Here is a 26,720-nt window from a genome sequence, read left to right as displayed (position 1 = left end):
TGTCTTCCCCTCCTAAAAAGTGAACTAAACTAGATAGATTTAACCCCCCCCCCCCAAAAGCAAACACTATATAATGGTTTTTGTCCACCTAAGTTGCCGTTCACATAAAACAAGAACATTTGGTTCTTCACCCATTATTGAAGAGTTAACAAAAAATTGTCTCATTTAGGAGGGGGGCAAGTGCATGCACTGCAGACAAAAAAGGATAAGTAATAAGTAATAGGTAATAAGTAATCTTCTACTAAAAACGAACCCATATTCTGAGGCTGACTTGAGACTATGGGAAGATAAACATAGACCATCAAAAAAAAGTATTCATTTCACCAGGATATGTCAGGTAATGCAAACTTAATATACAACAATTTGTAAGCACTAAAAAGTGCAACCAGTATCATACCAACATCACAAATTAACTTGAAATATTTTGCAAACCAGGGAGCATGTAAAAGTAAAACACCTATATAAATTAATCCAGATAAGTAACCCAAAATTCAGATCAGGGCCAAAAAAAGGAAAAAGGTCACCAAAATTATCTCCCTCATTTGCTCTGTGCTGTCATATAAATGGCTCTTAACTTACATTTCACCATCCTTTCTTTCTTTATGCCCAAACTCTACTGTTGAACCTTTATTTTCATCCTGAAAAAACCCGGCCAGAACCCTAAAGAATGATGTTTCAGAACTTCCCCTTTATTCGTCAATTGATATGAGCTGCGACCTGCTTTCTTTTACAAACAAAGAAACAGAAGGAACAGAACTGAAGGGAACATCAAAATGTAGGACACTGGTGAATTTTCTGAACCAAAGTCTCAAAGCCCATAAAACTGTGTATCAGGATTGAACAGCCAGCTTTTGCAGGTGCTCAAAGAAAACTTGAAGGCTCACATCATCAGTGAAGATTATATCTGAACCAGCAGCCATCTCATGTGCATTACTGTATGTTGCCGATGGATTCAGCTTTGCTAACAAAAATCTAGCCTGTTAAGCATAGATGAAACCCAGCTAAGAAACCCATCAAGAAAAACTTCCCAAGAACAATGGATCAATGAAAATAATACTGTACTATCTTGGCAAGTTGTTACGTGTACTTACTTGGGAACCATGTTGATCACAAACTACCAGTCTAGGAACAGGGAAACGGTCTCTAATCATGCTTTGGGCATCGTCACGCGGAGCTTCTAATAGTTGTGCAAATGCCTGTGCCATATATCAAAGCAATTAGCAACAAAGAAGACAGTCAATGGTAAATGCAAGGTGGACATTAATTACTCTGAATAAAATAATTTCAATCATAAACTGTAAGAAAGCTGCTACTGCTCCCAATTAGAAGATTATACATATTTTATTCAAAATCTAATTATTAAAGATCATTCTTAGAGCAGAATATGCAAGTGAAAATAATTTATATGGCAAGACATGTCGGAATATTGAGCACATGCCTGATGTTCTGGCTGGTTCTGGTACCCCAAGTTGCGCCATTGAGCTATTGTCATTCCATGAAAAATAACCACACTAAAATATGAATCAAGTAGCAGAATCCGGTCTGCTGAAATAGAAGACACATCTAATAGTGCGGGTGCAGGCAATGAATTGAATGAATATGATATCAGAGATGGCTGAATCATGACACCAGCATTGCTTATATTTTCCCTGTTTAACAACATGCGGAAGTATGCAGTTTCGTCTGGACTGTTATTAAACACCTGCATAAAATTTTCACCATCAAAAGATCAAAAATTTATATTTAGAAGTTTGAAAAGCAAAACATGATGAAAAAAAGAAATCGAACCTGTACAAATTGCGACCTTCGCAAATTGAACATAAACTGGGGTAATAATGAAAATGAAGGGTTTAATGTAAAAGAAGATGGTTCATCTTTGCGGTAGTCACCAAATTTAGAGCAAAGGCGGATAAGTGCTCGGTCCAACCACCGTGTTGCATCAAATGCCTCCTGATCAAACAAAAAAATTATGCTCAACAAGGTAACTTGATATACAAGGCAAGTGTCCATAAATGGAAATGGAACCATAAGAATAACAAATAAAAACAACTTGTGAAATACCTCTGTCTCCATTTTTAGAGAAGCAAGTCTAGCCATGACAACAGCAGCAGTTTCTTGGTCAAATCCTTGAATCAATTCCTAAAGATAAAATATTCTCTATTTTAGTGATTATTCTTGAATGGTGGAGGATAGTCCAATAATAAGATGTAGAGAAGAGCAAGGAAAACCATATAACATTACGAGATATAGAGTTAAATAGTATATCATTAGACTTTTTTTATGATAGGAAATTACAGTGTTGTTTGATTCATTTTGTCAACCCTGCCTAGTGGGAAAAGAATTTGGTTTTTGATGCATTCTTATTAAAAAATTAAATACATTGATGGAGATACAACAGCATGCCAATGACAAATATATAAATGAAGAAAAGGCAAAAGACTAATCTTTTCTTTGAATTAACTATGATATTTATCAAATTTATGGGCTTATCCTTCCTTGTTTGTAGTGGGCTCAAAACTAGATAAAACACTAACTGCCAGAGACTGAAACATGGAGTATGTTGGGTTTCAATGTTGACAGAGAGAAATGAGTAGCAGGATTCACGAAAGCAATCAGCAAATCTAATTTCATATCTGAAGTGGAGCTATCAGTTTGGTTGGGGTTTCTCATGTTTTAAATTTCAAAACCAAGATTGAGTTTGTCATTCTTAAAGCTGAACCAACCCGTTAAACTGATCTTATCAAATTATTTTAATTGGCTCGGCTTGAGTTGACAGGACTCACTAGTCGAACCAAACCCACTTACATCCCTAGTTTATATTGTGATGAACACACTAAACACACAGGTAAAACATTTAGATATCTATACCAAAGTTAAGAATCAGAATTGACAGCAAGGAAATAAAGTAAAAAGAATTATCATAAAGGCTTCTTAATATTATGATAAATGTAGAAGTAGAAGGTACAACTATATCTTTGACATTGACAAATAAACAAACATCCAGCCACAAATATATTAAAAACAAACAACTGAAACTACCTCAGAACTATCAGCACCATCTACCCATCTTCTAGTTACTGTTGTGACCCGAAGCATTGATTGACCATCTGGACTCTGGTAACTGCAATAAGAACATAAGTTAACATTTATTTCAGTGCCCAGCAAGAAAGGGGTAAGAGACACAGTATAGAACATTTGAGTTCCTATTAATGAATGTTCTCCATCATAACCTTGTAACGAACTGCAGGTACAACTGTTGATTGTTAGCACTTGGAGTGTTTGAACGATCACTTGATGAAAGATCAAACATCACAGTCAAGTGTGTACTCTTGTCAAGGCCACACATTTTCCAAGCTGTTGTGTTTCCCTGTCCTATCACAGTATCAGCAACAGAAGGCCCTTTCTGCAATACGTAAATGTAACCATCAAGCTCCAGATATATTATGGTTTAGTTCAGTCTTATTCTTGTTGACCCCGCTTAAACTCTAATTTCAGTGTCAACAAGTAACATATAATTAAGGTTTGAAACATAAAATTATCCAAATCCAACCTTTTCCAGTGATGTGCAAGGTCCAATTATACCCTGAATTTTTATTTCCTTGGAGCAATTTATCTCTAGTGTTCCACTGTTACATAAATTCAGTTGGCAGTAAGCACATTTGTTAGAGAATTAGGGCAAAATATTGTAGAGAAAATGAGCGGAGAGAGGGGGGGAGAAGAAATGAAAATGTAATGGAACCAATTAGAAAATATTCATATCAGTATCCCAATAGCAACTGGAAGATCAAATCAATAATGAATACCTATGAATACACAAAACCGGAAAATTCTCAAATCTTCGGTAAGAAAACTCTAAATCTCAGGAAATTGACTAATAAAGTAATAAGTAGAAAACCTAAGTTTTTGATGGACAAATATACATCAAATGAAAATATTCAAACATTTCTCAAAAAATGCAGCCTAAACTCTAGATCCCCATACAAGGATTCAGACAAAGCTAAAGGTTTATTTTGGGGAAGCATCCGAAGCAGCAATGTTTTAGCAAATGATATAATAAGCTGATTATTTTACTCCCCTTCTCTTCTTTTCTCTTCACGGGTACTTATTTCCTATACATTTACAGAAAATCCATTGTTTCCTCAAAGTACTCTCCATTCTGAATAATGTTACATGCTTCTAATAAATAAAAGATAACCACTTGATAGCTAAACAAACTAAACAACCTGTAGTTATATGCAAAAGAAAAAAGAAATTAGTGCTTATTTGTATTATGGTTCTAGTTGAGAAAAGTTGAGAAAAGTTGAAAAATTGCGGAGGCATTGAAATGAGATGTCAGACTAGTTGTGTTGGGTTGTGGTTTCTGTTGGGAAAAAAATTGTTTAGAGACATCCAAACTTGAGTTTAGGAAAAGTAACATGAGACTTCCGTTTCAGTTTGAAAATTCCTTCAATAAGAAAAATTACTACCTTTCCCATCATTTATTCTCTCATTAGTCATTACTCCCAGACGTAGTTCTTTTTTCATGTTATGTTCCTTTTTATAATCTTATTTCTAAAACTGATTTCACTTTATTCTCTCTGAACAACATACTTTTTCTTAAACTTAAAGAAGTGCTTGGGAAGGGGGAGTAGTAAGATATAAAATCAATGAGAAACAAAAAAGCCAAGACAAATAATTTCATAAAGGACTGGAATTGAATAGAAAAACCAGGTATCGATAAAAATAAAATATAACAAAATGAAGACTCACTTGAAACAAAGACCAAGAGATTGCTCCCCATCCTCGAAGACACGCTTAAAAGAGTCCTTGAAGACTGAATGGCCAAAACTTTCAGACAGGACAACAAGGCCACCAGTTTTTTCAACTGCAACTTTCATTTCTGCAACCCCAACCTATACATTCAAAACAACCATGAAACACCAGAAGATGAGGAATGAGCACAATTTGATCCAAATTGTCATCAAACGCAACATTCTCATGCCAATACCAAATCTATATTATTGAAGATTCCCACTGAATAATATAGACAAGAACTCAGGAACTTTCTTGCAAATCTGCAAGAAAGTCCATGATAAGAATTAAGATTGAAATAGCAAAGAGCAAGTTGGCAAACATAATGCCATTAATGCTATCACCAAAAAGTACCAATAATAAACACGGATTAACAACATTGGGATAAGAAAAGATAAGAACCACTAATAATTGTATAAGAAACTTCGTACTCTGACACATACCTGATCAAGAGCTGATGCAAAAAGATCTAAAACGTGACCCTGGCTAACCAGCTGCTTTGCCAGACCCTCATAAAATTTGACTGCTTTCTTGAAGTATGGGGCAGCATCTTTATCAAGATCTTTATGAGAACGCACTGGGTCAGATAGATCTTTTGACACAATCTGCAAAGAAGTTTTATAATGAATATCTCCAGAATAAAAAATTTCTGTGTGGGGGCATGGATGGATACACAAACTGTCTATAAGCTAGAGCAAGCCCAGAATTTTCCATATATCTCTTCCCTTTATTCCAAGTTTACTAATTGGTCTCTTGCGTTTCAACTGTAAAATCAAAATAGAGATAGGGTACCTTTCCAAAATGTCAATGTCACAGAAGAAATTAAGAGCCCATGTATTTTAAGTTTAAAAAAGTGGTCTTTAGGTTGCAAAAAAAAAAGATTATTTTTTAGAGAATTTTATGTAACATAGAATATAATTTATATTTAGTCATGATTATGAAGAACGCTTTTTATAGGGTTATTTGTTTCTAAATCATTTGCTCCGGTTATTTGAACCTCTATTCTCTCTCTTTTATCATACAGCTTATCTTGGATAAGCTACTCAAATTAACTTTAGATCATAATCTCAAAATTGATTATTTACAGATTCTGATGATTGAAAAAGCTTACCCAAACATCTTAATAGATCTAATAGTGATTATATTAAGAAAAAATCCTAAACAAACAGGCTCTGAGTCTGACAATTTATGGCTGACTTATCCTTATGGATTTGGCTACTCTAAAGTGCAACCCCTCACTTTAAAGGGTGAAGTGCTGTGTTACAACTTGCAACGGCTGAGATGTGATTGTATCACACATTCAAACTCTATTTTTCAATCAAGTGTAATACATTGCACTTGACCCTCTAATGTGCACCTTACACTTTAGAGGAGCTAAATCCTATCCTAGAAATGGCAGTACAGTTATCTCTTTTAAGTGACTAATATAAACAGTTTAACATCCTTCCAAGTTCCAAATATCTCTCCACTCCCATAGTTGCTTATTTGTACTATTGCTATTGCAGTATTACATCAACACCACCTCAACACATGTGACCAGATATAAATATTTAGACTTCTTGTGCAATAATAATCCATCTAATCCCACGGAAGCTTCAAGACCAAAGCAAAATGCCTGACCATTGTTCTTTTAAATTCTAGAGTGTCTTCTCTCCTGATAAGTATGACGCTCATCTCTTAGGGTGCAGTTAGACCATAAAGGCAAAACCCTCTCATAACAGTGATCCAATGACTGAACTCTCACAACCACATGCTTAAGTGATCCAGGTCCATTCCACTCAGACCAGTACATACTGGTACATGCCAGATCATTTGTCGTTCAATAATTGTCACTCTCATATGCCCGCTAAGTCTAAAGTTCAATTTTGATGAACTCCTTCCTATCCCTAAACAAAAAATAGTCTTTTTTCATCATAATGAAAATTGTCCCTGCTACAAATAAATTCTACTCATGTCAATGAAATTACACAGCAAAGAACCAAAAGCCGAAATCAGATTTACCGTGCCAGGCCCTTCAGTGCATGGACCCCCAACCAAAGCAATGATTCTAGCACCAGTCCCAGGACTACAAGCACCAAGCAACCCTGCCGCAACACTCAACGCCACTCCGGTGCATCGAGCCTGACGACTCCCCGGCGGAACAGGCCACTGATCATTTTCCAATTCATCCAACACCTGATCAAAGGAAAACAAAAAAAAAACATCAGTCACCAAAAAAACCCCACCATTTTTAAACAATCAATAACCAATGCTACATTCCAATTCATCAATACCCACCGAATTGAGAGTGTATTCACAGTCAGAAGCAGGCAGCAAGAACCTGGTGACAGCAGCAGAAGCAGGAAGAGGCTGAGGCATCCCCATCCCCCCCTTCTGATAAGGCCTAGCAACGCCACTACCACCAAGGCCCAACTGCTCCAAAACCTGATCCTTCGTAATCTCCTTGTTCCCGCGGAAGACATAAACCTTAGACATGTCGGAAAACGCGAGCTCGTGAACCTGAACCTGGGTCCCAAACGAGATGAAACCCACAAGAGCATTATCAGGGAGAAGGCCAATGGCTCGTTGAAGCGCGGATTTGACGTAATCCATCTCCTCAGGGATGATGCAGGTGTCGAGGAGGAAGAGGAAGACATGGGGTTGCGGATTGGGATTGGGGTTAGGGATGGTGTATTGGAGGGTGGTGTATTGGGGGTAAAGCTCAGCGGGGAGATTGGTGGGGGAGATTTGGGCGTAGTGAGGAGGGAAGGTATTGCGGGAGAAGCAGAAGGGGCAGATCCAGATCTTGGCGGTGAAATCGACGATGCAGAAGGGGTTAAGGAGGGAGGAGCATGACTTGCAGCGGAGTGGGGTGTAAGGGACGGTGGGGATGTCGTGGTGGTAGTGGTGAGGGATGGTGACGGGGATTGTGGCGGCGAGAGGGATTACGCATTTGCTGGCTTCGACTTTGCTCCGTGGCCAGACGTTCCAGGTCATGCGTACGCCGTCAATGCCTTCTGGATCTGCTAAGTGCGCCATCGCTCCGCCTCTTCACAATTCACAATTCACGCACGGAGATGAGAGAGAGAGAGAGAGAGAGTTAGAGAGAGGGCGGGGAGAATCTCTCTTTCACCACCCTCGCACGGTTGTTGTTTGATCTAGCTGCCGTTGCACCCCCACCTCTGGGGATGACGATGACTACCTACGTTTCTTCCTCCTTTTTGTTAATAAAGAATTCTTTTATTTATATTTTAAAAATAAATTTGACTTGATTGACTTACTTAATTAGATATTGATAATATTCATATTATTAATGATGTATTAATTAATAATAATAATTTTTTTGACTTTCTCATGTATAAAATTAAATATTAATATTATTTAAATGTTAATTATTAATCACAATTTAAGAAATTTTTTTAAAGATAATAAAATAAAACTAATTACTATTTTTATACAATTGACCTATTGATTCACTTATCTTATCCTAGAAACTTGCAAGACATTTTGTAGCGATGTTGTTGGTGTTCCAATCTTGAAGCTGATTTTTTTTAAATACTATATATAGATATTAATTATCAAGCATTAATTATTTAACATCTTCAAATATATTTTATTAATATATGTTATTGTGTTGTTTTTTTATTAACAAAAAGGCCTTATGCCCTTATCCATGTAAATTACTTATAGAGCTTCCCATTTTCTACAAAGAGTACATGGAAACATTTGTGGCCCAATTCATCTATTTTGTGGATTTCTTATTATTTCATTTTTTTTTATAATAATCGGGGCAAAAAGCCCATTATTTCATTGTTTTTATTTATGCTTCTACCCGATGGTTCCATGTTTGCTTACGTTTTAACTTGTAGTCAGGATCAAGTTTTCGTGATCAACCCACTAAAACAGTTCGTGTAAATAATGTAGGTGAGTTCACTTCAAACGCATTTGATAACTACTGCATGTCACTAGGATTAGGAATTAGTGTTGAACATTTCATTGCACATATTCATACTCAAAATGGTTTAGCTGAATTCCTCATAAAGCATTTACAATTCATTTTTAGACATATGAGATCAAAACTTCATACACTTGGTCGAGCAGATGTTATACATGATGCATATTGAGTTCGTATCCAACCATATCTATATCTTAAGTTTTCACCAATCCAACCTTTTTTTATGCATGCCTAAAATATAATGCAAGATTATTAGTATGTTTTTATGTGAATTTTGCACCTTATTATTAATGCATTATCTATGTAAAACTCATGTGTGTTGTTTAGCATGTAAAAAAGGAAAATGAGAAATATGTCAGAGAAGCAAAGTGAAGACTTGTGTGTTGAAGAAGCAGAAGCAGGAAAGCCGTGTAACCCGAAGACACAACCGTGCCGACATCAAACTTACAAGTCTTGATTGTGTCAACACTCAACACGCTTGTGAAGATCAATTTAGTCACAACCGTGCTACTTAAGAGGCACGTGGTATAATCTTTTAAGTGATTCATCAGTGAAAAATGCATATAAATATCATATTATATATAAGATTTTTATTACATAAAATAATTTTTTCCCCATGTCATTGTCATAAATAGATATAAACAGCGTCCAAATATAGGAACTATTCAACGTTCAGTTACATTTCCCACTTTGACAAAAAAAAAAATAACGAACTCCTTGACGGTTGGATCTAGAGACTTGAAAAAGTTGATAATATTTATTAAAAAATATTGATAACTGAATATAGTGATTCTGGAACCCTCTTGAAATCTTTGGATTACCGAACTCTCTAGATTCACACACTCCTTCTTCAACTATATATACATTTCACACGCACGCACGCACGCGTTTCTCACATTTCTCTGTACGTAACTGAATCGTAAACTCTGAGCTCTCTCTCTGTTAACAGCATTTTTGGTTTCTTGAATCGCCATGGATGATGATTTCGAGTTCCCAGCTGCCGGCAACATGGGAATGGAGGTGGAGGAGGATGAGGTGGTAAGCCCGGTGCTCAAGGTTGGTGAAGAGAAGGAGATTGGTAAGGGCGGGTTGAAGAAGAAGCTTGTTAAAGAAGGTCAAGGTTGGGACAATCCTAACGCTGGTGATCAAGTTGAAGGTAATCAAATCCATTCCAATCATCATCATGTTCTCTTGTTTCTTCATTCTTGATGAATCAATGGAGTAATGTTGATTTATTGTGTTTCTGATTTGTTCTTGCAGTGCATTATACTGGAACCTTGCTCGATGGTACCAAATTTGATTCTAGCCGTGACAGGGGTACACCTTTCAAATTCAAGCTTGGCCAAGGTACACTCATCATTCATATACACATAAATTTCTGTGAAATCATATACATTCAATCTTTCAAAATCAAATAGAAATGCTAAGATCATGTTAAGATAGTAGTTTTTTTTGAGAATGCAATAGGATTTCTTGTTCAAATTATCTACAAGAAGTTGAAATAGAGTGAATGCTATGTTCATTTGGTATTTGGTTTGATTTCATCACTGAGATTGAGTTAATCACTAGATTTGTTTTTGGGTAATATAGGGCAAGTGATCAAGGGATGGGATGAAGGTATCAAGACCATGAAGAAGGGTGAGAATGCTATTTTCACCATACCCCCAGAATTGGCTTATGGAGAGTCCGGATCTCCACCCACCATTCCACCAAATGCAACTCTTCAGTTTGATGTGGAGTTGCTGTCTTGGACAAGTGTGAAGGACATTACCAAGGATGGAGGAATCTTGAAGAACATTGTTACTGAAGGGGAGAAATGGGATAATCCTAAGGATTTGGATGAAGTGTTTGGTACCTAACTCAATCCATTACCCTCTTTGAGATTCACCTGTTCAGTAAATTTGATCATCATTGTCTTAAAGCTTCTTTCGCTTTCACTTTTCTGCAGTTAAGTATGAAGCTCGGCTTGAAGATGGGACAGTCATTTCTAAATCTGATGGAGTGCAATTCACTGTGGAAAAGGGTCAGTTTCACGCTTTCAGCATTTGAATCTTGTCCATGTAATGATGTTTGAATTTTGATTGAGAGTAACCAAAGCTTGATGTTTTCTATTATAGGATTTTTGTGCCCTGCTTTGGCCAAGGCTGTGAAAACAATGAAGAAGGGAGAAAAAGTTCTCTTGAATGTGAAGCCACAATGTGAGTTTGGAAATCCTTCCACAATCGATTTTAAACTCAAAATCAATTTTATGGGGGGGGTTTTGTGTGTAGCTTCTAGTTGTCAGAATTGACATAGGAAAGAAAAGCTGATGTGAACATGTTATAAGTTTATTGATATTTTTGAGTTTTGCAGATGCATTTGGTGAGAGTGGAAGGCCAGCATCTGGAAATGAAGGAGGTGTGCCTCCAAATGCTTCGCTCCAAGTAGATCTTGAGTTAGTCTCATGGAAGGCCGTGTCTGACATTACCAAAGACAGGAAGGTTCTTAAGAAGACTTTGAAGGAAGGAGAGGGATATGAACGACCAAATGATGGAGCTGTAGTTCAAGGTACAGTTTTGCAGGAATGTTACTTGTAAAAGCTTTTCAAAGAAGAATTTTGCTTTCTTCGTTTCATGTTTTATATATTGGATGAATATTGAAGGAAACCAATATCTGCACTGTTTCAGTGAAACTTGTTGGCAAGCTGCAAGATGGGACTGTTTTCCTTAAGAGGGGCTATGATGATGAACAGCCATTTGAGTTCAAAATTGATGAAGGTACTACCATGCTTCTGAAATTCTTGAATCTGAAGTGAAGTGAGGGCTATTACTGTAACCTTTCTTCCCTTGTTTAGAATTCTAAATAATTCTAAGTTGTATCTTGGGTGTACCGTGTAGAGCAAGTAATTGATGGACTTGATAGAGCTGTGAAGAACATGAAGAAAGGTGAAATTGCATTGGTGATCATTCAGCCTGAGTATGCTTTTGGTCCATCTGGGTCATCTCAGGAATTGGCTGCTGTTCCTCCCAATTCCACTGTGTATTATGAAGTTGAGCTGGTTTCTTTTGTGAAGGTGAGTGTCTTCATCTTCCCAAGAGTTTTCAGCTTTTAATAAACTCAAAAGATATGCTTAATTACTCAAAATGGGATGCAGGAAAAAGAATCCTGGGATCTGAAAACTCCAGAGAAGATTGAAGCAGCTGGGAAGAAAAAGGAAGAGGGGAATGCACTGTTCAAGGCTGGTAAATATGAAAGAGCATCAAAGAGATATGAGAAGGTATCACTACAAAAGCCAAAACATCTCAAATTGTTTTGCTACTTAGAACTGTCCTATTGAATTAACAATGGCTTCTCTGTTTCTCTGGGTGACAGGCTATGAAATTTGTTGAGTATGATACGTCCTTCAGTGACGAGGAGAAACAGCAGTCTAAGACATTGAAGATTACATGCAATCTCAATGATGCAGCCTGCAAGCTGAAACTCAAGGACTACAAACAGGCAGAGAAGTTGTGCACAAAGGTTTTGTTTATGAAATCCCTTACTCTCTTAATCTTTTGTATGAGATTTGGTTGAATTCAAGGGGAATGAACAATGAAATGAAAATCACTAACCTTTTGAGTGTTTCGTCTTTTGTTTTTCCATACAGGTATTGGAGCTTGATAGTAGGAATGTGAAGGCACTGTACCGGAGGGCACAGGCATATATTCATCTCGTGGACTTGGATCTGGCTGAGATGGATATCAAGAAAGCCCTTGAGATTGAGCCAGATAACAGGTATATTTTTGGTTTCTGTATAATCCATATGCAGTTACATTAACATACTATGTTCCAAAGGGAGAACTTCAATTTCTTTTGTTTGCATTTCAGGGATGTGAAGATTGAGTACAAAATTTTGAAGGAGAAAGTCAGAGAATACAACAAGAAGGATGCACAGTTCTATGGCAGTATTTTTGCGAAAATGAACAAGGTAGAGCAAGCAAGAACTGCAGGAGCAAAGCAGGAACCAGTGCCAATGGTTGTTGATAGTAAAGCCTAAATTTAGGAGCTACCTGTGTAGTGTTTGTTTCTGCATGCTAGTATATGAGTCCCTGTTTGGTCTTGGTCTCATAACTTTTTTCATGTTAAGAATACTTGTGGTGTTGGTTGTCACTTCCAAGTCATGTACACTGATGGTTAATAAGAAATGAAGTAATCAAGTTTTTGCTACTTTCTCCATTATCACATCTATTACGGCTAATGTTAGTTCTGAATTGTTTGGGAAATGCAATGGAATGAACTATGAGGTGGAAAAATAAGCCCTCTTTGCTATCCACGTTGTTGAAATATTTGTATGCAACTATGGTCTACTTGGACATAAATAAACTATTTCTGGTAATGTAACGGTGCTCTGCAACTTCACTTCTCCTTGGCCAAATTGCACTGATGATCTTCAGTATTCATAACAACTAATCAAACCGTCACACTCCACAATCAAAGCATAAAAAAACAAAATTGACAACTCGTTTAAATCAAAGATGCAGTGTAAGTGGTAAAAAAGAGATTCATGTGATATTCCCTTATAACGAAATCCGTAGTTTTTTAAAACATATTCTTAAACACGTTGGCTTATTTTTAAAAAAGTTAGTATATTGTTTAAAAGGTGTAAAATTTATAACGTAAATATCCTTTTTTTTAAAATACAGTTTTTTTAAATAATAGATGCGACAGTATTCAAAAGAATGTACTGTTAACACTCTTCCTATGCATAAAATCACAGATACAAGTGCAATCCTCTTAAGTACCTAGATTTCCACCTTTCCTCAAATTCGCGTTCTATACTGGATTATTTTGACAATAGAAATAAAAGTATTCATTTACATAGGGTGGTCATTTAATAATTTTATTGAAATTGTGTAAATAAAGGAACACCTGTACATGATACTTGCTGTATTGGCCTCCCAATCAACAGAAACACCCTATAGCAATTTCCATATCAATACAATTTGGAGACAACAGCAAAAGCTATTCCCACTAAGTGATCAAATACAATTGGGGAAAGAATCTCATTTATCATTCTTTACATCATTCAAAGCAAAGTGTAAACTCAAAATGTGGGGGATAGTCCTATACCTGTTATGGTCTAGCCCTGAGAAAATGCTGGGGACTAACAGTCAGTCATGAACTACAAATATTGACTAGCATGCTCAGAAAACCTGTCATGTGTCATCCTAAGGCCCATGTTTATCCTTGGTGCAACTTTCTTTAGTAAGGTAGTATTGAGTATACAGATTTCTCTGACATATTCATATGTGATCAACTCAGATGCACAGCAGCAAACCAGAATGGGCTCCGCGTTACCGGCAGAAGCACATTCTGAACCCCGAGTCCAATCGTCATTGCCAGCAAACAGAAGCAGCTATTATCAGCCTTTCACCATCACCAGGTTGATTAGACTATATACATGTTCCATAATCATAACCAACTCTTTTCGATCATCATATTGCTGATCAAGGACACATGCATTTCTGCAGTATGTTATATGACTAATATCTCAACTCTCAAGTAGTCATCACTCTCTCTGCCGTTCCAACTTCAAGCTTCCTGAGGAATGGGATCCTCATGTTCTTCATTGAATGCAATATTTCTTCAGCTTGGCTTCCATTTCCCGCAGATTTGTAAAAATGCACAGCTGCACTCATGATGAACTTGTCTCCTTTTGCTGACTCGCGTATACTTTCAAAAAAGTGGATTCCTTTTTCCACGCATCCATGTTCCAGGTAACCTTTCATCATTGTTCGGTAACATATGAGATCAGGAATCAAACCAAAAGTTGATATTTCCTCATAAACCCTTTTGGCTTCATCAATCAGCCCAGCTTTCGTGAGCGCGGAGATTAATATATTAAAATGGGCACAAGATGGTGAAATGCCTTTGCGCTGCATAGAACGTATGGTTTCCTCGGCTTTAGAGTAATTTACGCTCTCTGCATATGCTTTGACAAGGGAAATATAAGTGAAAGAGTCAGGCAGACAGCCTTGTCTTTGCATGGCTTGGAAAAGTTTCTCTACTTCATGGTGAACTCCAGCATTGGCGTATACGTTGATCATAATGTTGTAGCTGACCTGCATTCCCCAATACAAGTAAGAAGCCTTTAGACACTATAGCAGTATTATTCGAAATAAACAAACTACAAGGAGCATAAATTACAAAGCATCCCTAGCTGTGCAATGCTGAAAATGTCATGTAACAGAATCAGCAAAGTGACAAATTATCATTCACTGAATCTAACTGCAATACAGATAAAGTTACACAAGGATCCTAAAAATTTGATTTTTTTTGAAGATGTGGTTGATCGAGCAAAGTGATCATAAAAATGTAAGAAAGAACAACTGCTTCAGATATTTTAGGCTGTAGCAGAGCTTAAGCTTTTAAATAAATTAATTTGACATGCCAAAAATCAACTTGCATAAGTTTAACATATTATGTGAAATCATAGTAATGGTTCAATAACATTTTTAACACGCCCTCTTTATGTGAGTCCTTTAAACTTAAAGCATACACTTGGATTGGCTCATGTACCTTATGATAAAATTTAACTTTCTATTGAAAAATTAGTGGAACAAGAATCAAACGCCAGAAACTAGACCACTTTGTTGTAAGGCTTCGCTTTGATACCATGTCATCAATCTTTGCCATGAATAGTTTTGTATTATGTTTCTAACACCAATAAATTCCAGTGGTATGCTCTTGCTTGTCTTGAGAATTAGTTAAGAAATCTTAAACTTTACCTTTCCAGGTTTTATCCCTCCTTCTTGCATTTCACTGAACAAATGTGAAGCTTCCTGCAACATACCTACAAAATAAATAATTAAGAATTTGATATCATACATAGAAGATATTAATCACGACCAAGCAAATGAGCCAATCAACAATCATCATAGAGATTTTAGAAATCGAAGTGCTGATCTCATTGTCTTCGCACTCTCCATTGTTTATAAATCATATTAGACAGGAATAAATATTTGGTATAAGAAATCCAAGTACAATTTCTCAAATAAAAAATACTTTCGTTTCTAATTATTAGGAAAATGGTAAGTATAGTTTAACATAATATGTATGATGTTATTGAACGTTATTATGTAAATTAGTATGTATGTATGCTACTAGAAAAGTAATGGCTGGACAAAAAAAATTTCAAACAATTTGGACTCAATCATTTTAGTTAAAAAGAACTCAACTAAATGAGTGAGCCTACAATGTCAATAGGGAAAACTCACCTCACATACTTGAGCCAAAAGGCCTTTGTGATATTACGTTTACCCCGAAATTGTATGGAAAAAATTTGTAGTCTAGTGACTCCAGTCATTACCTTTTAAGTGACATAAATATATACTAATTCACATGCTAATGTACTATAACATTTACATATACATGTATTACAGCTAAATTACACTCACCATTTTCCTAATAATTAGGAATATTTCTGATATGATCAAGTGTATTTTATAATTATCAACATTCAACATCCGTTTGAGTTAAAATGGCCCAGTACCAGCTTTTCCATAATAGCCAATCAAATTCATGTATGCTTTTTCATCCAACGGGACATCCAACGAGCGAGCTTTGTTGAACATCTCTACAGCTCTATCCAACTTTTGATCTTGTCCATAGACACTGCAGCAGTTCAACAATTGGTCTAAAAATTAACCACCAAAAGGATAGACATGAAAACTTCTTACAGAGAAAGACAGCTATTCAAAACTATAACCTTATCATCGTGTTATATGTTTGAATTGATGAAGCAACACCAGAGGAATACATGCGCTCAAAAATACAAGATGCAAAATGTAATTTTCCTACAACACAGAACAAACTATATTAGCAATACTGTGCTTCATCTTATCTTTGCTATGCAAGAAAGATGCTCGGTATCAACCTGCTTCAAGCATGGATTTGATGAAGGTATTGTAAGCCACAGTGTCAAGCTCCGGGCTTTCTTCAAGACTCCGGCGGATAATACTCTCAGCCTCCTTATGTTTTCCTGAAAATGAATTAGGTATAAAATTATCAAGTAAGTGCTACATAACTGTATGCTGAAAAGAAAAGAAAAAGGAATAAATGATCATGTCTCCGGAACTTCCTGATTTTTTTAAACCTAGAGCAATGTCTGTTTTCAACAAAAAAATCTATGTCATCAATGCAGATAATTATACTATAAAAATCTGAAGCCAAATGCTTAATCCTATCCAAAAGAACTGCACAATACTGTGAAACATACACAGGTACAGTTCTTTCTGAACCAAACAAGTTATAGGTTGCAAAACACAAGTTAATTCAAGTTTTTCAAACATATTTCATTTTAGTGGTAGAATTATATCAGAAGACAGGATATAGTATGTGGTTGGTTGATATATGAATTAAACTCTAGTTTACATAGCTCTTCCAAGGCCATACCTCCTTTGGTCAAAGCATTTACAACGATGCTAATTCCAACAGCGCCCAAATCATTTCCTTCCTCTGTTGCTTGCTTGTATAGCTTATAGGCTTTCTCTTGTTTGCCACATTTGGCATATGCATCAATCATAGAGTTATACAGTAGTTTACTAGATGTAGGCAAATTTACATATTCTGCAAAGATATCTTCAGCTTGTTTCAGCATGTGTTGCTTGCCGTACTGACTAATTAGAGTAGCTACAGTGGCTTCATCCATTCTGGAGCCAAGCTTAATTAATTGATGGTTGATCAATTCTGCTTTACTGATTTCTCCTGAAAAAGAGATAAATCTAAGTTGAAAATGGGAATTTAAAAAAGACATCAGAAAAAGAGGCATGATCAATTTTGTAGAAGAGATATACCATTTGTAGTCAAGTTGGTGATGAACTGACTGACAACTTTTGTCCCCCAAGCAGAACTCAGCAGTAGTTTCAATAATGTTTTTATCTTGCTGAAACTGTCATTTGTCAGAAATAAATTGAGCATCATCCCAAGAGCTGTAGTGTCAAATTTGTCCATGGGCTCAATGGCCACGAGTTTATCATCAGATTGTGCATCCCCTTTATATTTACAGAGAATCCAATAAAATGTCTGGAACAAATTTGAATTTTTAAAATATTCATTCTTAAACATTTGATTTGTCAACTGCTCAGCTTCTGGCAGCATTCCCTCCTTACAGTAAAATCGCATAGCTGTCCTATAAAGTTCCTCATCAAAATGTGTATTGTCCTCCCTTATTCGGACAATGAAATCCTTTGCCTTGTTTATCAAATTAAGTCTGACATAAAGATTGAGCATATCATTGCAAGAACCGGCATCAGGCACTCCTGTTTTGCACAGAGCTAAAAATGCTCCTTCAGCAGAATTTACATCTTCTTTCATCACATAACACTGCAGAAGCACAATGTAAGCAAATCGAGAGAACCATAGTTTGCTAGACTTCATGAGTTCAATTACTTCCAAAGCTTTGTCTACATTTCCCGAAGTAAGATGAACCTGTGCCATTGCCAAATGCGTTTTCTCATTGGTGAGTAGACCTAACTGCTTTGTCTCTTCGAAGGTTTTGCAAGCATCCTCATATAAACCAAGCTTTCCATAAATTCTTATAAGCAAACCATATATGACTTCATCAGCTGAAACTTTGTTGCTTACCATTTCTGAAAAGAGAGAGAGGGCTCTAGGGTAGTCCTCGTATCTGTAATACAATGATATAAGTGTAGCACAAGTGTAATTACTGGGAGTTATTCCTCGAAACCTCATATCATCATACAATTTTTGCACTTGATCTCTGTTGCCAGTTTTAGCATATAGATTTATAAGCATGCTATAAGTTACCTCTTCTGGGACAAATCTATTATTCTTCATCTCATCAAAAGTCCTGAAAGCATCTTCATGCAGCGCTTCCTTGACAAGTGAGCTAATGACTACTGTATAAGTAAACTCATTAGGCACCACCCCTTTCCCTACCATATCCTTCCACACCTGTACAACCTCTTTATGGAGTGATTTCTTTTGCAAAGATGATAACATAAAGTTGAATACAGCAACGGAAAGAGTTATGCCCCTTTCTTTTACAGCGGAATAGAAAGACAACATAGCCTTATGGCGTCCCCATCTGGCATATGAACAAAGCATGGTACCACAAGCAACTTCATCAGGTTCACAACCTACATCAAGCATCTCCAAGAATACCTCTTCAGCCAGATTCAGCTTCCCAACTTGCCCATACAGGCGCAACACTATCGTGTAGACAATAACACTGGGATGGTAGCTAAGCTGTTGAACCACCAGACTATCAATAAACAGTATCAATTTCTATACTTTGCTGCAAAACAACAACACTAAAATAAACTAAGATGGCCAATTGGCCATTCACACCCCCTATTTTACAACCAAATAAAACGATGCAATTAACTAACCACGTTTTATACATTTTCACAGGAATCTTTTCTTCTTTTATTTCGCTTTCACTTTTTTTCTCTCTCTTATTATGATTTCAGATTTCTTATTCTTCTCTAAACATCAGGTTATATCAGGTGTTTGGTTAAGCTTTTGAAAATGGCTTATGACATGCTTATCTCAAATAACCCAGTTTAAAAGAGCTTATTTTGTAGAATAAGTGTATATGCAAGTGTCCAGGAGAGCTTACATATATAGTTTATGACCTATCTCTAACCTGTTCTGAGCTTATTGTCATAAACTGCTAAGATTAACTTATGAATAAGTGTTTTTGTCTACACAAATCCATTTTGAGCTTATTTCAATAAACTTATCAAACTAACTTATGAATAAGTTATTATGCTATAAGCTCTTATTACCATAAGTATGTCCTAACATAAGTGCTTAATTAAGCTATTTACTTACTTACACAATACAACATAACCCAATGAAGTTGAAGGGAAAATTAAAAAACCTGCAATTTCATCCAAGCAAAAAAATCTCTGACTTGCCGCCACCCCTTCTGCTCCTTGAGCACAGTACACATCTCTCTAAACGTGAGCTTACCAACAAACGAACCCATCACCATTCTCATATCATAGTCTCCATCAAGCTTCTGAGAGAGCGCACGCACTTTCTTAATCGCAGCCACCACATGCTTCCCATAGAGCTGGCCGTTACGGTCGTCCTGCAAGTACTGAACCATCTGCTCAGGGGTCCGCTTGACCCAGCGAGGAGTCTGAGCTTGCGGACCCTGGTTCCGCCGCAGAACACTGAGGTACTGGGCCTTGGCCTTGATGATGCGGCGGGCGTTGTTGTCGGAGAGTGACTTCTTGGGGTTGAGGGACTTCGGTTTTGGTTTGGTGGGGTCGCCGTCTCGGAGGGACCATGGGTCGCGTTGGACTGAAGAGGAGTGAATGCGAGTGGGAATGGGTTTGTTGTTGTTGTTGTTGTTGAGAAGAAGAAGGGAATGGAGTTGTGAAGGTGGAGGAAGGAGGGGAGTGGAGAAGATGAAGGGGGATTTCAGAGACTCCATTGTTTTTGTTTTGGAGCTTCAGTGCCCCACTTATTCCAGTAGAAGAAATGTGGATATTGGTCTCTGGTAAGTGGTAACGACGACTCGACGAAGAAGCACGATATTTTTTTCCATAAAATTATGGCTTAATTGCAACTTTAGTTCCCGACGTTTACCAATGCCACGATTTTGGTCCCCCACCTAATTTAATTACATGGATAGTCCCCGACATTGTAGGCCGTGTGCAACGATTGTCCTACCGTTTATTTCTTAATGGAGGAGGTTTACGTGGACGTCTAGTTGGAGAGAGAAAGGAGGTATGAGGAGAGAGGGAAGCACGTGACCCTTATCTGAACCCATTATACTCAAGCCCCTGACCTCCCTGGAACGAAGAAGGTAACGCGATTTAGATCCCTAGGGTTTCAGATTTGGGTATAATGAGTTCATATAAGGTTAACGTGAGTTCACGTGATACTTACGTGCTTCCCTCTCTCCTCAGATCTTCTTTTTCTCTCCAACTAGACGTCCACGTAAGTCTCCTCCATTAAGAAATAAACGGTAGGACTAACGTTGCACACGACCTACAACGTCGGGGACCATCCATGTAATTAAATTAGGTGGGGACCAAAATCGTGGCATTGGTAAACGTCGGGGACCAAAGTTATAATTAAGCCTAAAATTATTTTTCTAAATAACTTATTAGAAGTTTTAACACATGTTTTTCTTTTGGTAAATTTTGTGGTACCCATTTTATTTTTTTGCATGTCATACTCACATTAGGTGATTTAGTAGATTAATGACATGTGATAATTGAAATTATAATTCTTGAAGTTATATTGGAGTGCAATAATGCTCTCGTTCACTTGACAACTCAGTTGTCCTTCGACGACCTTTGTTGGCGTCCACTGCGACCTTGAAGCGGTTATCGCGAATCTCGATCCTAGCATTGGGCTTGAGCAACATAATTTTGATTAAGGGAGAGGGCTTATAGAGATCGAATTGATGCCATTAATCTTAAGGTACGTTATTGAAAAAATGCAATTGTTGATTCATGTGATACATGGGTCTTTATTGTTATGTCAACTCATTTTGGGTATCATACCTTAGACTGACTTGATGTACCACAGTACTAAACACATTTTTCTTTTTGGTTACATACGGAATGAAAAAACAAGAAGAAAACACTACTATATCATATCATGAATCAGAGACGGAATCAAGTCAAATGGAGATGGCGGTTGTCTCCAAATTTGACGTTGCAAACCATCCCGAGCCGCATGGCGAGCTAGCATATCATCGACTTGGTTGTGCTCGCGTAGAATATGAACAAAAGTACATTCCATTCTCAATCCAAAATTGTCCTAACCCAAGAAATAGTATACCCAGCCCAATACCTCGCCACATCATTTTGGAGCTGGAGAACATCAACCACGTTTGCACAATCAAAAAAACACACAACTTATCTATAGCCAAGCTCTCATCCATGTTTCAAGCTTAGCTTCACCGCAAGCAGTTCAGCCAAGAAAAGCGCTTCCATATCCTAGACTGTTATGCAAGCGCTCCCATGCCTTAAACCCTTAACACATGTTAAAATACTAGTGAACCACCTAATTAAGGTGCCCACTAGGGTGGACTATTAGTATTTTGGTCCACCGGTGCACCATGGGCATTTCAGACTTTGCACTCGGGGTGTTTTAGTCCTTTTTCCTTCTCCTCCTTCTCCTTCTCACTCTCTCCCTCCTCTCCTTTTTGATAGTTAATCTTCTTTAAGGATCTGACAAAACACAATCATCCTTTGATATCATACAATAGTTGGATCAAAACTAAATCCTTTTTAATTTTTTTCTTTCTCAAAGTCACAGCACAGACCAGAAAGTGAAATGTAGAATATGCAAACCAAGTTCATGGAACTTAAGAACTATGATGCATATCTGCAAAGAGAATCCCCATTGTCATTTACAATGAAAACCCCCAAATTCAACTTCCAACCACCATAAATCAATTAATAGAATCTTTACAGCATAAATCCTGAATGTAATTGAAAAACCAAACACAAACTGTGGCTTCCCACTCCAATCCCCTTTCAGCCTCGGGTTGAAATTGTCCACAGCCTTCAACCCCTGCAACTCCAACATGAACTGCGACACCATCACCGCATCATCTCCATCCCTCACCACCGCTATCTTAGGGTCACGCTCCGCATGAGCCCACCGCAGAGTACCCACAACGGTCACGTGAGACCAAAGGGTCAACCCACAAGGTTGCACCATCACCCCCTTGAACTTCTCACGAAACTCAAACCCAGAAAGTGTAACCGAATGCGGGCACGAGTCAGTGCCATTCTCAGACTACAACTTGGAAGCGAGTGATCTCGTTCCACAAACACCGTCAACTCTAAATCACCATCAACTATCAATCTTGATTTCATTCGAAATAAAACTCAGATCTAGCTCTTGATCATTCGAAATCAAACCCATGAGACATTCTTGATCTCGTTTCGTCCTACCTGTCGAAATCAAACCCATAATGAACCAGATCTGTTTCGATGGGTTTTAGAAAACTTTAATTTTTTTTTCTGGGTTTGGATGCATTTGAGAGGCTTGATCAAGAATCTGGATTTCTCTTCAAACTAATATATCAATTTTGGTTTTGTAAAATACATTATGCATGTTATGATGCTTGCTAAAATCAGATAAAGTTTCAAACTTTATCTATTCTTTTGAAGACCATAGTTACACGATGATGGAGGAAGAAGGCCACAGTTCCGTGATTCAGTTCCGGGAAGGAGGAGTAGGGGTGGGGAAGAAGGATTTGACATTTACATTTGTACCCTTTTTTTATCTATCAAATCTTGACCATGCGATTAAAGAATATTCTAAGATGCTAAGATCTAAGGGTGATAAATCATGGTGTACCGGTGGACCAAAATATTAATGGTCCACCCTAGTGGGCACCCCTAATTAATATTAAAGTAATTTTACTTAATATTTACCTTAAGTGATTTAGATGACCTCAGAGTAGAAGTACGTGACAAGGTTAGTGCATGTTATGAGGAAAACATGTGCTCTGTTATGCTTAGTTTTATATTTTCAATTAAACAAAAATGTTTTTAAAAATCGATGATGATGTAGTGAAAAGTCAAATTCATGTATCACTATAAATCTCTAATTTAATTATTTTTTTAGTTTTCACTTTTTATTTCATCACATCATATATAAATCAATTACTTTTCTATTTTCTTATTTTCTTAGGTTTCCTCCAAATTCCAAGGGTATGCCAAAGGTGATTTTGGAGTGTAACTTTACGACTTACAATTCATAGTGAGTGAAATACCTCACTAACTAAGCTAAAACACTTTTATAAAAGTTCACTTTATTCTTTTAGGGGGTGTGTTTAGATTTCAGTTAAGATCAACTTGAAAAAACTTTCAACCCAGCGGAACCTAAAAGTTACTTTCACATTTGCACACTAAAATTCGTGTTTTTCAGATGAAATTGTCTTGAAATGCGTGTGAACTGAAAATCAAACACATACTTAATTGTTTGAGGTTTCTAGTGGTTTATGGCATATTATCATTTAAGGTACTAGTTAAATGAGGAGCCACCATTTAATTTGTTCGGAGGTATTGTCACTCTCACTATATAATATTGGAGAGGGGATTATAGATGATCGCGCGCGCTCTTCTTTAATGTTGAGGATGGAAGACTCAGAGGTACACAAACACTCAAATTTTTAAGTGTTGAGCTGAAAGATTAGTGACTTATCCTATGTAAAAAGTCTCACATTAGCTATATATATATAATATATATATATATATATAAAGGATAAAACAATTATCGATTCTTAAACTAGCTTTTAGCTAGTAGGTTAAATTAGGTTTCTAAAATTCTAATTTGCGATGCATTGAATATCTAAGGCCTAAGCCCACAATGATCTATAACCATTTTTCTTAGATTTATCCAACAATGAACGGTGGCTGGATAAGTGATGTGGAGATTGGCTAGAGCTAAAAGAGGATCTTGGCTGTATTGCAAATTGCAAGTTTGCAGCTGCATGCATACAACATGCAATATCCAATGTGGCAGTCTCACAGAGCGGCGCGTGATAACGTGTCTTCTTCTCCTACTCACAGCAAACCAACACTCACGCACGCATACCATTGACTCTCTCGCATCGCCCCATATACCATTTGCGGTCCATACCACACCTGCATCATCACAGCCATGATCCCTGACAAACCCATCCACCACCTCAAATAATTCCAACACAAACCACACTATATAAACCAAAAACACTCCACACTCAAAACACTCAAATCAAACTCCTAATTATTTTCTTCCCATCTCTCAAATTAACATATTTGTCGTGCATGCAAACTTGATCCTCAATTATCTAGCTTTGATGATGATGGCGACTTCGGTTAGGTCTGCGGCGTTGATACTGGCGGTCCTGGCGTCCCTGCTGTGTTCAGCTATGTGCGCTAGACTGGTCGGGGGGAAGACGGAGGTGGCGGACGTGAAGACGAACGAGGAGGTGCAGGAGCTAGGGAAGTTTGCGGTGGAGGAGCACAACAAGAGGGTGAGGAAGTGGCAGGAGGAGGAGGTGAAGTTCGTGGAGGTGGTGGAGGCGCAGAAGCAAGTGGTGTCAGGGATCAAGTACTACTTGAAGGTGCGGGCTACGCAGGAGAGTGATGAGGCTCCAAGAGTGTTTGAATCGGTGGTGGTGGTGCAGCCGTGGCTCCGTTCCAAGCAGCTTCTCCACTTTGCTCCTTCCTCCCAGTAATTAAGCAAGTACTTTTGGTTCAATTATGGTGATAATAATATTGTAAATAATGAGTGAGTGAAAATCCCAAATATGAATGAACTACGTACTAGTCAATATGATGTACTGGAATTAAATAACAGAATCTTGTGGTTGAAGCCACTTTTTCCTTTTTCTTCTCCAGGCTTTTGTGGATTTTCATCTCAGGCAATTTTTATTTTGTGGGCAATCAGCTTTCTCTTTCACGTACAATTTCATCACACTTTTTTATTACAATATCTATCATATTTTCAAGAAGACTTAGAGTATTATTTAAGTGGAAATAGTAACAAAGACCCTTATATAGTAGGTGAGCCTCTTAACTCTAGATCTAAGAGCATCTTTATCCATCGGATTCGCTAGAGTGTCTACACTTCATTCTTTACAATTTTTTATAGTGTCACATCATCTAATTAACCACTTACTAATTTTTTACTCCAACCTAAAAACTCTTAAAAGTTTCTCTTGTAGACCCCACAATCAACTACATACTTGGGTGATTAAATGATAAGCAAATATAATAATATTTTATATGAACATATTTATGAGAGACACACGAGAGAAAAGTGTCTACACTACCACACCCAAATTAAACAAGGTGAAAGAACTGTTTCTCTTCAATAGTGTGAGACACTAGTGGGAGAGTCTCTTTAGTGTGAGACACTCCTATTGGAGATGCTCTAAGTACATGGTATATGGTTGAGATTGGTGTGGCACGGAATACGATCGGTTGACTAATTTGCAAAATTGAGTGTAGTTAGAGGGAAATATAATCACAAGATTTACTCCGGCATGACTGCGAAAGAGTCCGACTCACAAGGCAAGTCGCCTGTCACACATGATGTCTTTCGTTCTTGTGAGCTCTCGGTCATGTGTGTAGACTTTCAAATTGATTTATAGTAAGTTTTTTTTCAACTTTAAATTTTAAAGTACGTTACGAACACAAGTTATCGAACACGAACCTTAATCAGTTGACTATCAATCAACACATTACATTACCCGAAATTGCCAAAAAAAAATACATGCAATGACATAAACACAACAGTCTGGCTATCAACAATTGAGCATCGATTTTAGTACTAGAAGAGGCAATTGCCAAAAAATTATACATGCAATGACACAAACACAACACTGGTTATCAACAATTGAGCATCGATCTATGAAACCCATTGTTAGGGTTTCTGTGAGGGAAGAATGACAAGATGAAGGAAAAAGAGACAGAGATTAGGGCTTCGTTACCATAAGAAGTACAAGATACAAAATTGAATTGAAATATGTTCCGATGCAAGAGTTTCCAGGGAGACAGGTAACAGAGATATTGTTAGGGTTTCACTGATGGAAGAAGGACAAAATAAAGGAAAACACATAGATTATATTCACGGATGACCACATCACTGTAAATATAAATGTGGAGAAACTATTGACCAGTAGATGAAAAACTAAACATACAAAACTAATCTACCAAAGGAGCAAAGTGAGAAATCTATACATTTCATTATGTAGAGGCAGAATTGTGTCAATAACGGTTTGGACTAATAGAATCATAGGGGTCTTGTCTAACCCCATGTTAGACCTAAAGAAAACACAAGAATAGAGACCATGTAAATCATAAATCATAAGTCATAATCCATATATGATCCATAAACAATTCATACAACCCATAATTATCCACCTAGCTGATTCAATGAGTTATAAGTGTCCTCGCTAGTTGATTCAAGGAGTTATATATTTATGTGGGACGAATGAGTTGTTTCATCTAAGCCCTGAAACAATACAAACAATACAATATAT

At 37.1% G+C, this 26,720-nt stretch overlaps 4 protein-coding genes across 6 annotated transcripts; 2 read left to right on the top strand and 2 right to left on the bottom strand.

Annotated features, from left to right (window-relative positions):
* Positions 1-296: 296 nt before the first annotated feature.
* On the bottom strand, positions 297-7,983 carry LOC130710601 (protein transport protein SEC23 B). Of its 2 annotated transcripts, XM_057559930.1 has the most exons (12): positions 7,069-7,982; positions 6,793-6,966; positions 5,235-5,396; positions 4,750-4,892; positions 3,551-3,626; positions 3,231-3,403; positions 3,040-3,121; positions 2,062-2,139; positions 1,789-1,950; positions 1,439-1,702; positions 1,092-1,196; positions 297-977 (listed from the first exon to the last, which is right to left on the bottom strand). In XM_057559930.1, exons 1-12 carry the CDS (start codon positions 7,807-7,809, stop codon positions 831-833), a joined length of 2,307 nt encoding a protein of 768 aa, XP_057415913.1. In that variant the 5' UTR covers positions 7,810-7,982; the 3' UTR covers positions 297-830. The 2 variants fall into 2 exon arrangements, with proteins under 2 accessions (XP_057415913.1, XP_057415912.1); XM_057559929.1 differs by having other exon boundaries at positions 1,789-2,139; positions 7,069-7,983.
* A 1,622-nt stretch (positions 7,984-9,605) lies between these two features.
* LOC130715502 (70 kDa peptidyl-prolyl isomerase-like) lies at positions 9,606-12,910 on the top strand. The gene is made up of 12 exons (XM_057565610.1): positions 9,606-9,881; positions 9,986-10,072; positions 10,316-10,576; positions 10,674-10,748; positions 10,843-10,923; positions 11,078-11,272; positions 11,392-11,481; positions 11,602-11,777; positions 11,859-11,981; positions 12,077-12,223; positions 12,351-12,478; positions 12,572-12,910. The coding sequence occupies exons 1-12, from the start codon at positions 9,698-9,700 to the stop codon at positions 12,738-12,740; spliced, it is 1,716 nt and encodes a 571-aa protein (XP_057421593.1). The 5' UTR covers positions 9,606-9,697; the 3' UTR covers positions 12,741-12,910.
* A 775-nt stretch (positions 12,911-13,685) lies between these two features.
* On the bottom strand, positions 13,686-20,251 carry LOC130711715 (pentatricopeptide repeat-containing protein At5g27270). 2 transcript variants are annotated; one of them, XM_057561432.1, is made up of 8 exons: positions 19,590-20,240; positions 17,539-18,952; positions 17,138-17,449; positions 16,620-16,724; positions 16,452-16,539; positions 16,236-16,357; positions 15,472-15,536; positions 13,686-14,805 (listed from the first exon to the last, which is right to left on the bottom strand). In XM_057561432.1, the coding sequence occupies exons 1-8, from the start codon at positions 20,148-20,150 to the stop codon at positions 14,242-14,244; spliced, it is 3,231 nt and encodes a 1,076-aa protein (XP_057417415.1). In that variant the 5' UTR covers positions 20,151-20,240; the 3' UTR covers positions 13,686-14,241. The 2 variants fall into 2 exon arrangements, 1 of the variants encoding a protein (XP_057417415.1); XR_009010749.1 differs by having other exon boundaries at positions 14,732-14,805; positions 16,141-16,357; positions 19,590-20,251.
* A 4,285-nt stretch (positions 20,252-24,536) lies between these two features.
* LOC130713360 (cysteine proteinase inhibitor 4) lies at positions 24,537-24,911 on the top strand. Its single transcript, XM_057563130.1, has one exon. It carries the CDS (start codon positions 24,537-24,539, stop codon positions 24,909-24,911), a length of 375 nt encoding a protein of 124 aa, XP_057419113.1.
* The last annotated feature ends 1,809 nt before the right edge of the window (positions 24,912-26,720 follow it).

Source organism: Lotus japonicus, chromosome 4, assembly GCF_012489685.1.
Source record: "Lotus japonicus ecotype B-129 chromosome 4, LjGifu_v1.2".
NCBI classification, from domain to species: Eukaryota; Viridiplantae; Streptophyta; class Magnoliopsida; order Fabales; family Fabaceae; genus Lotus; species Lotus japonicus.
The sequence above is the reverse complement of the archived record's forward strand: the minus strand, read 5'-3'. Positions and strand labels throughout refer to the sequence as shown.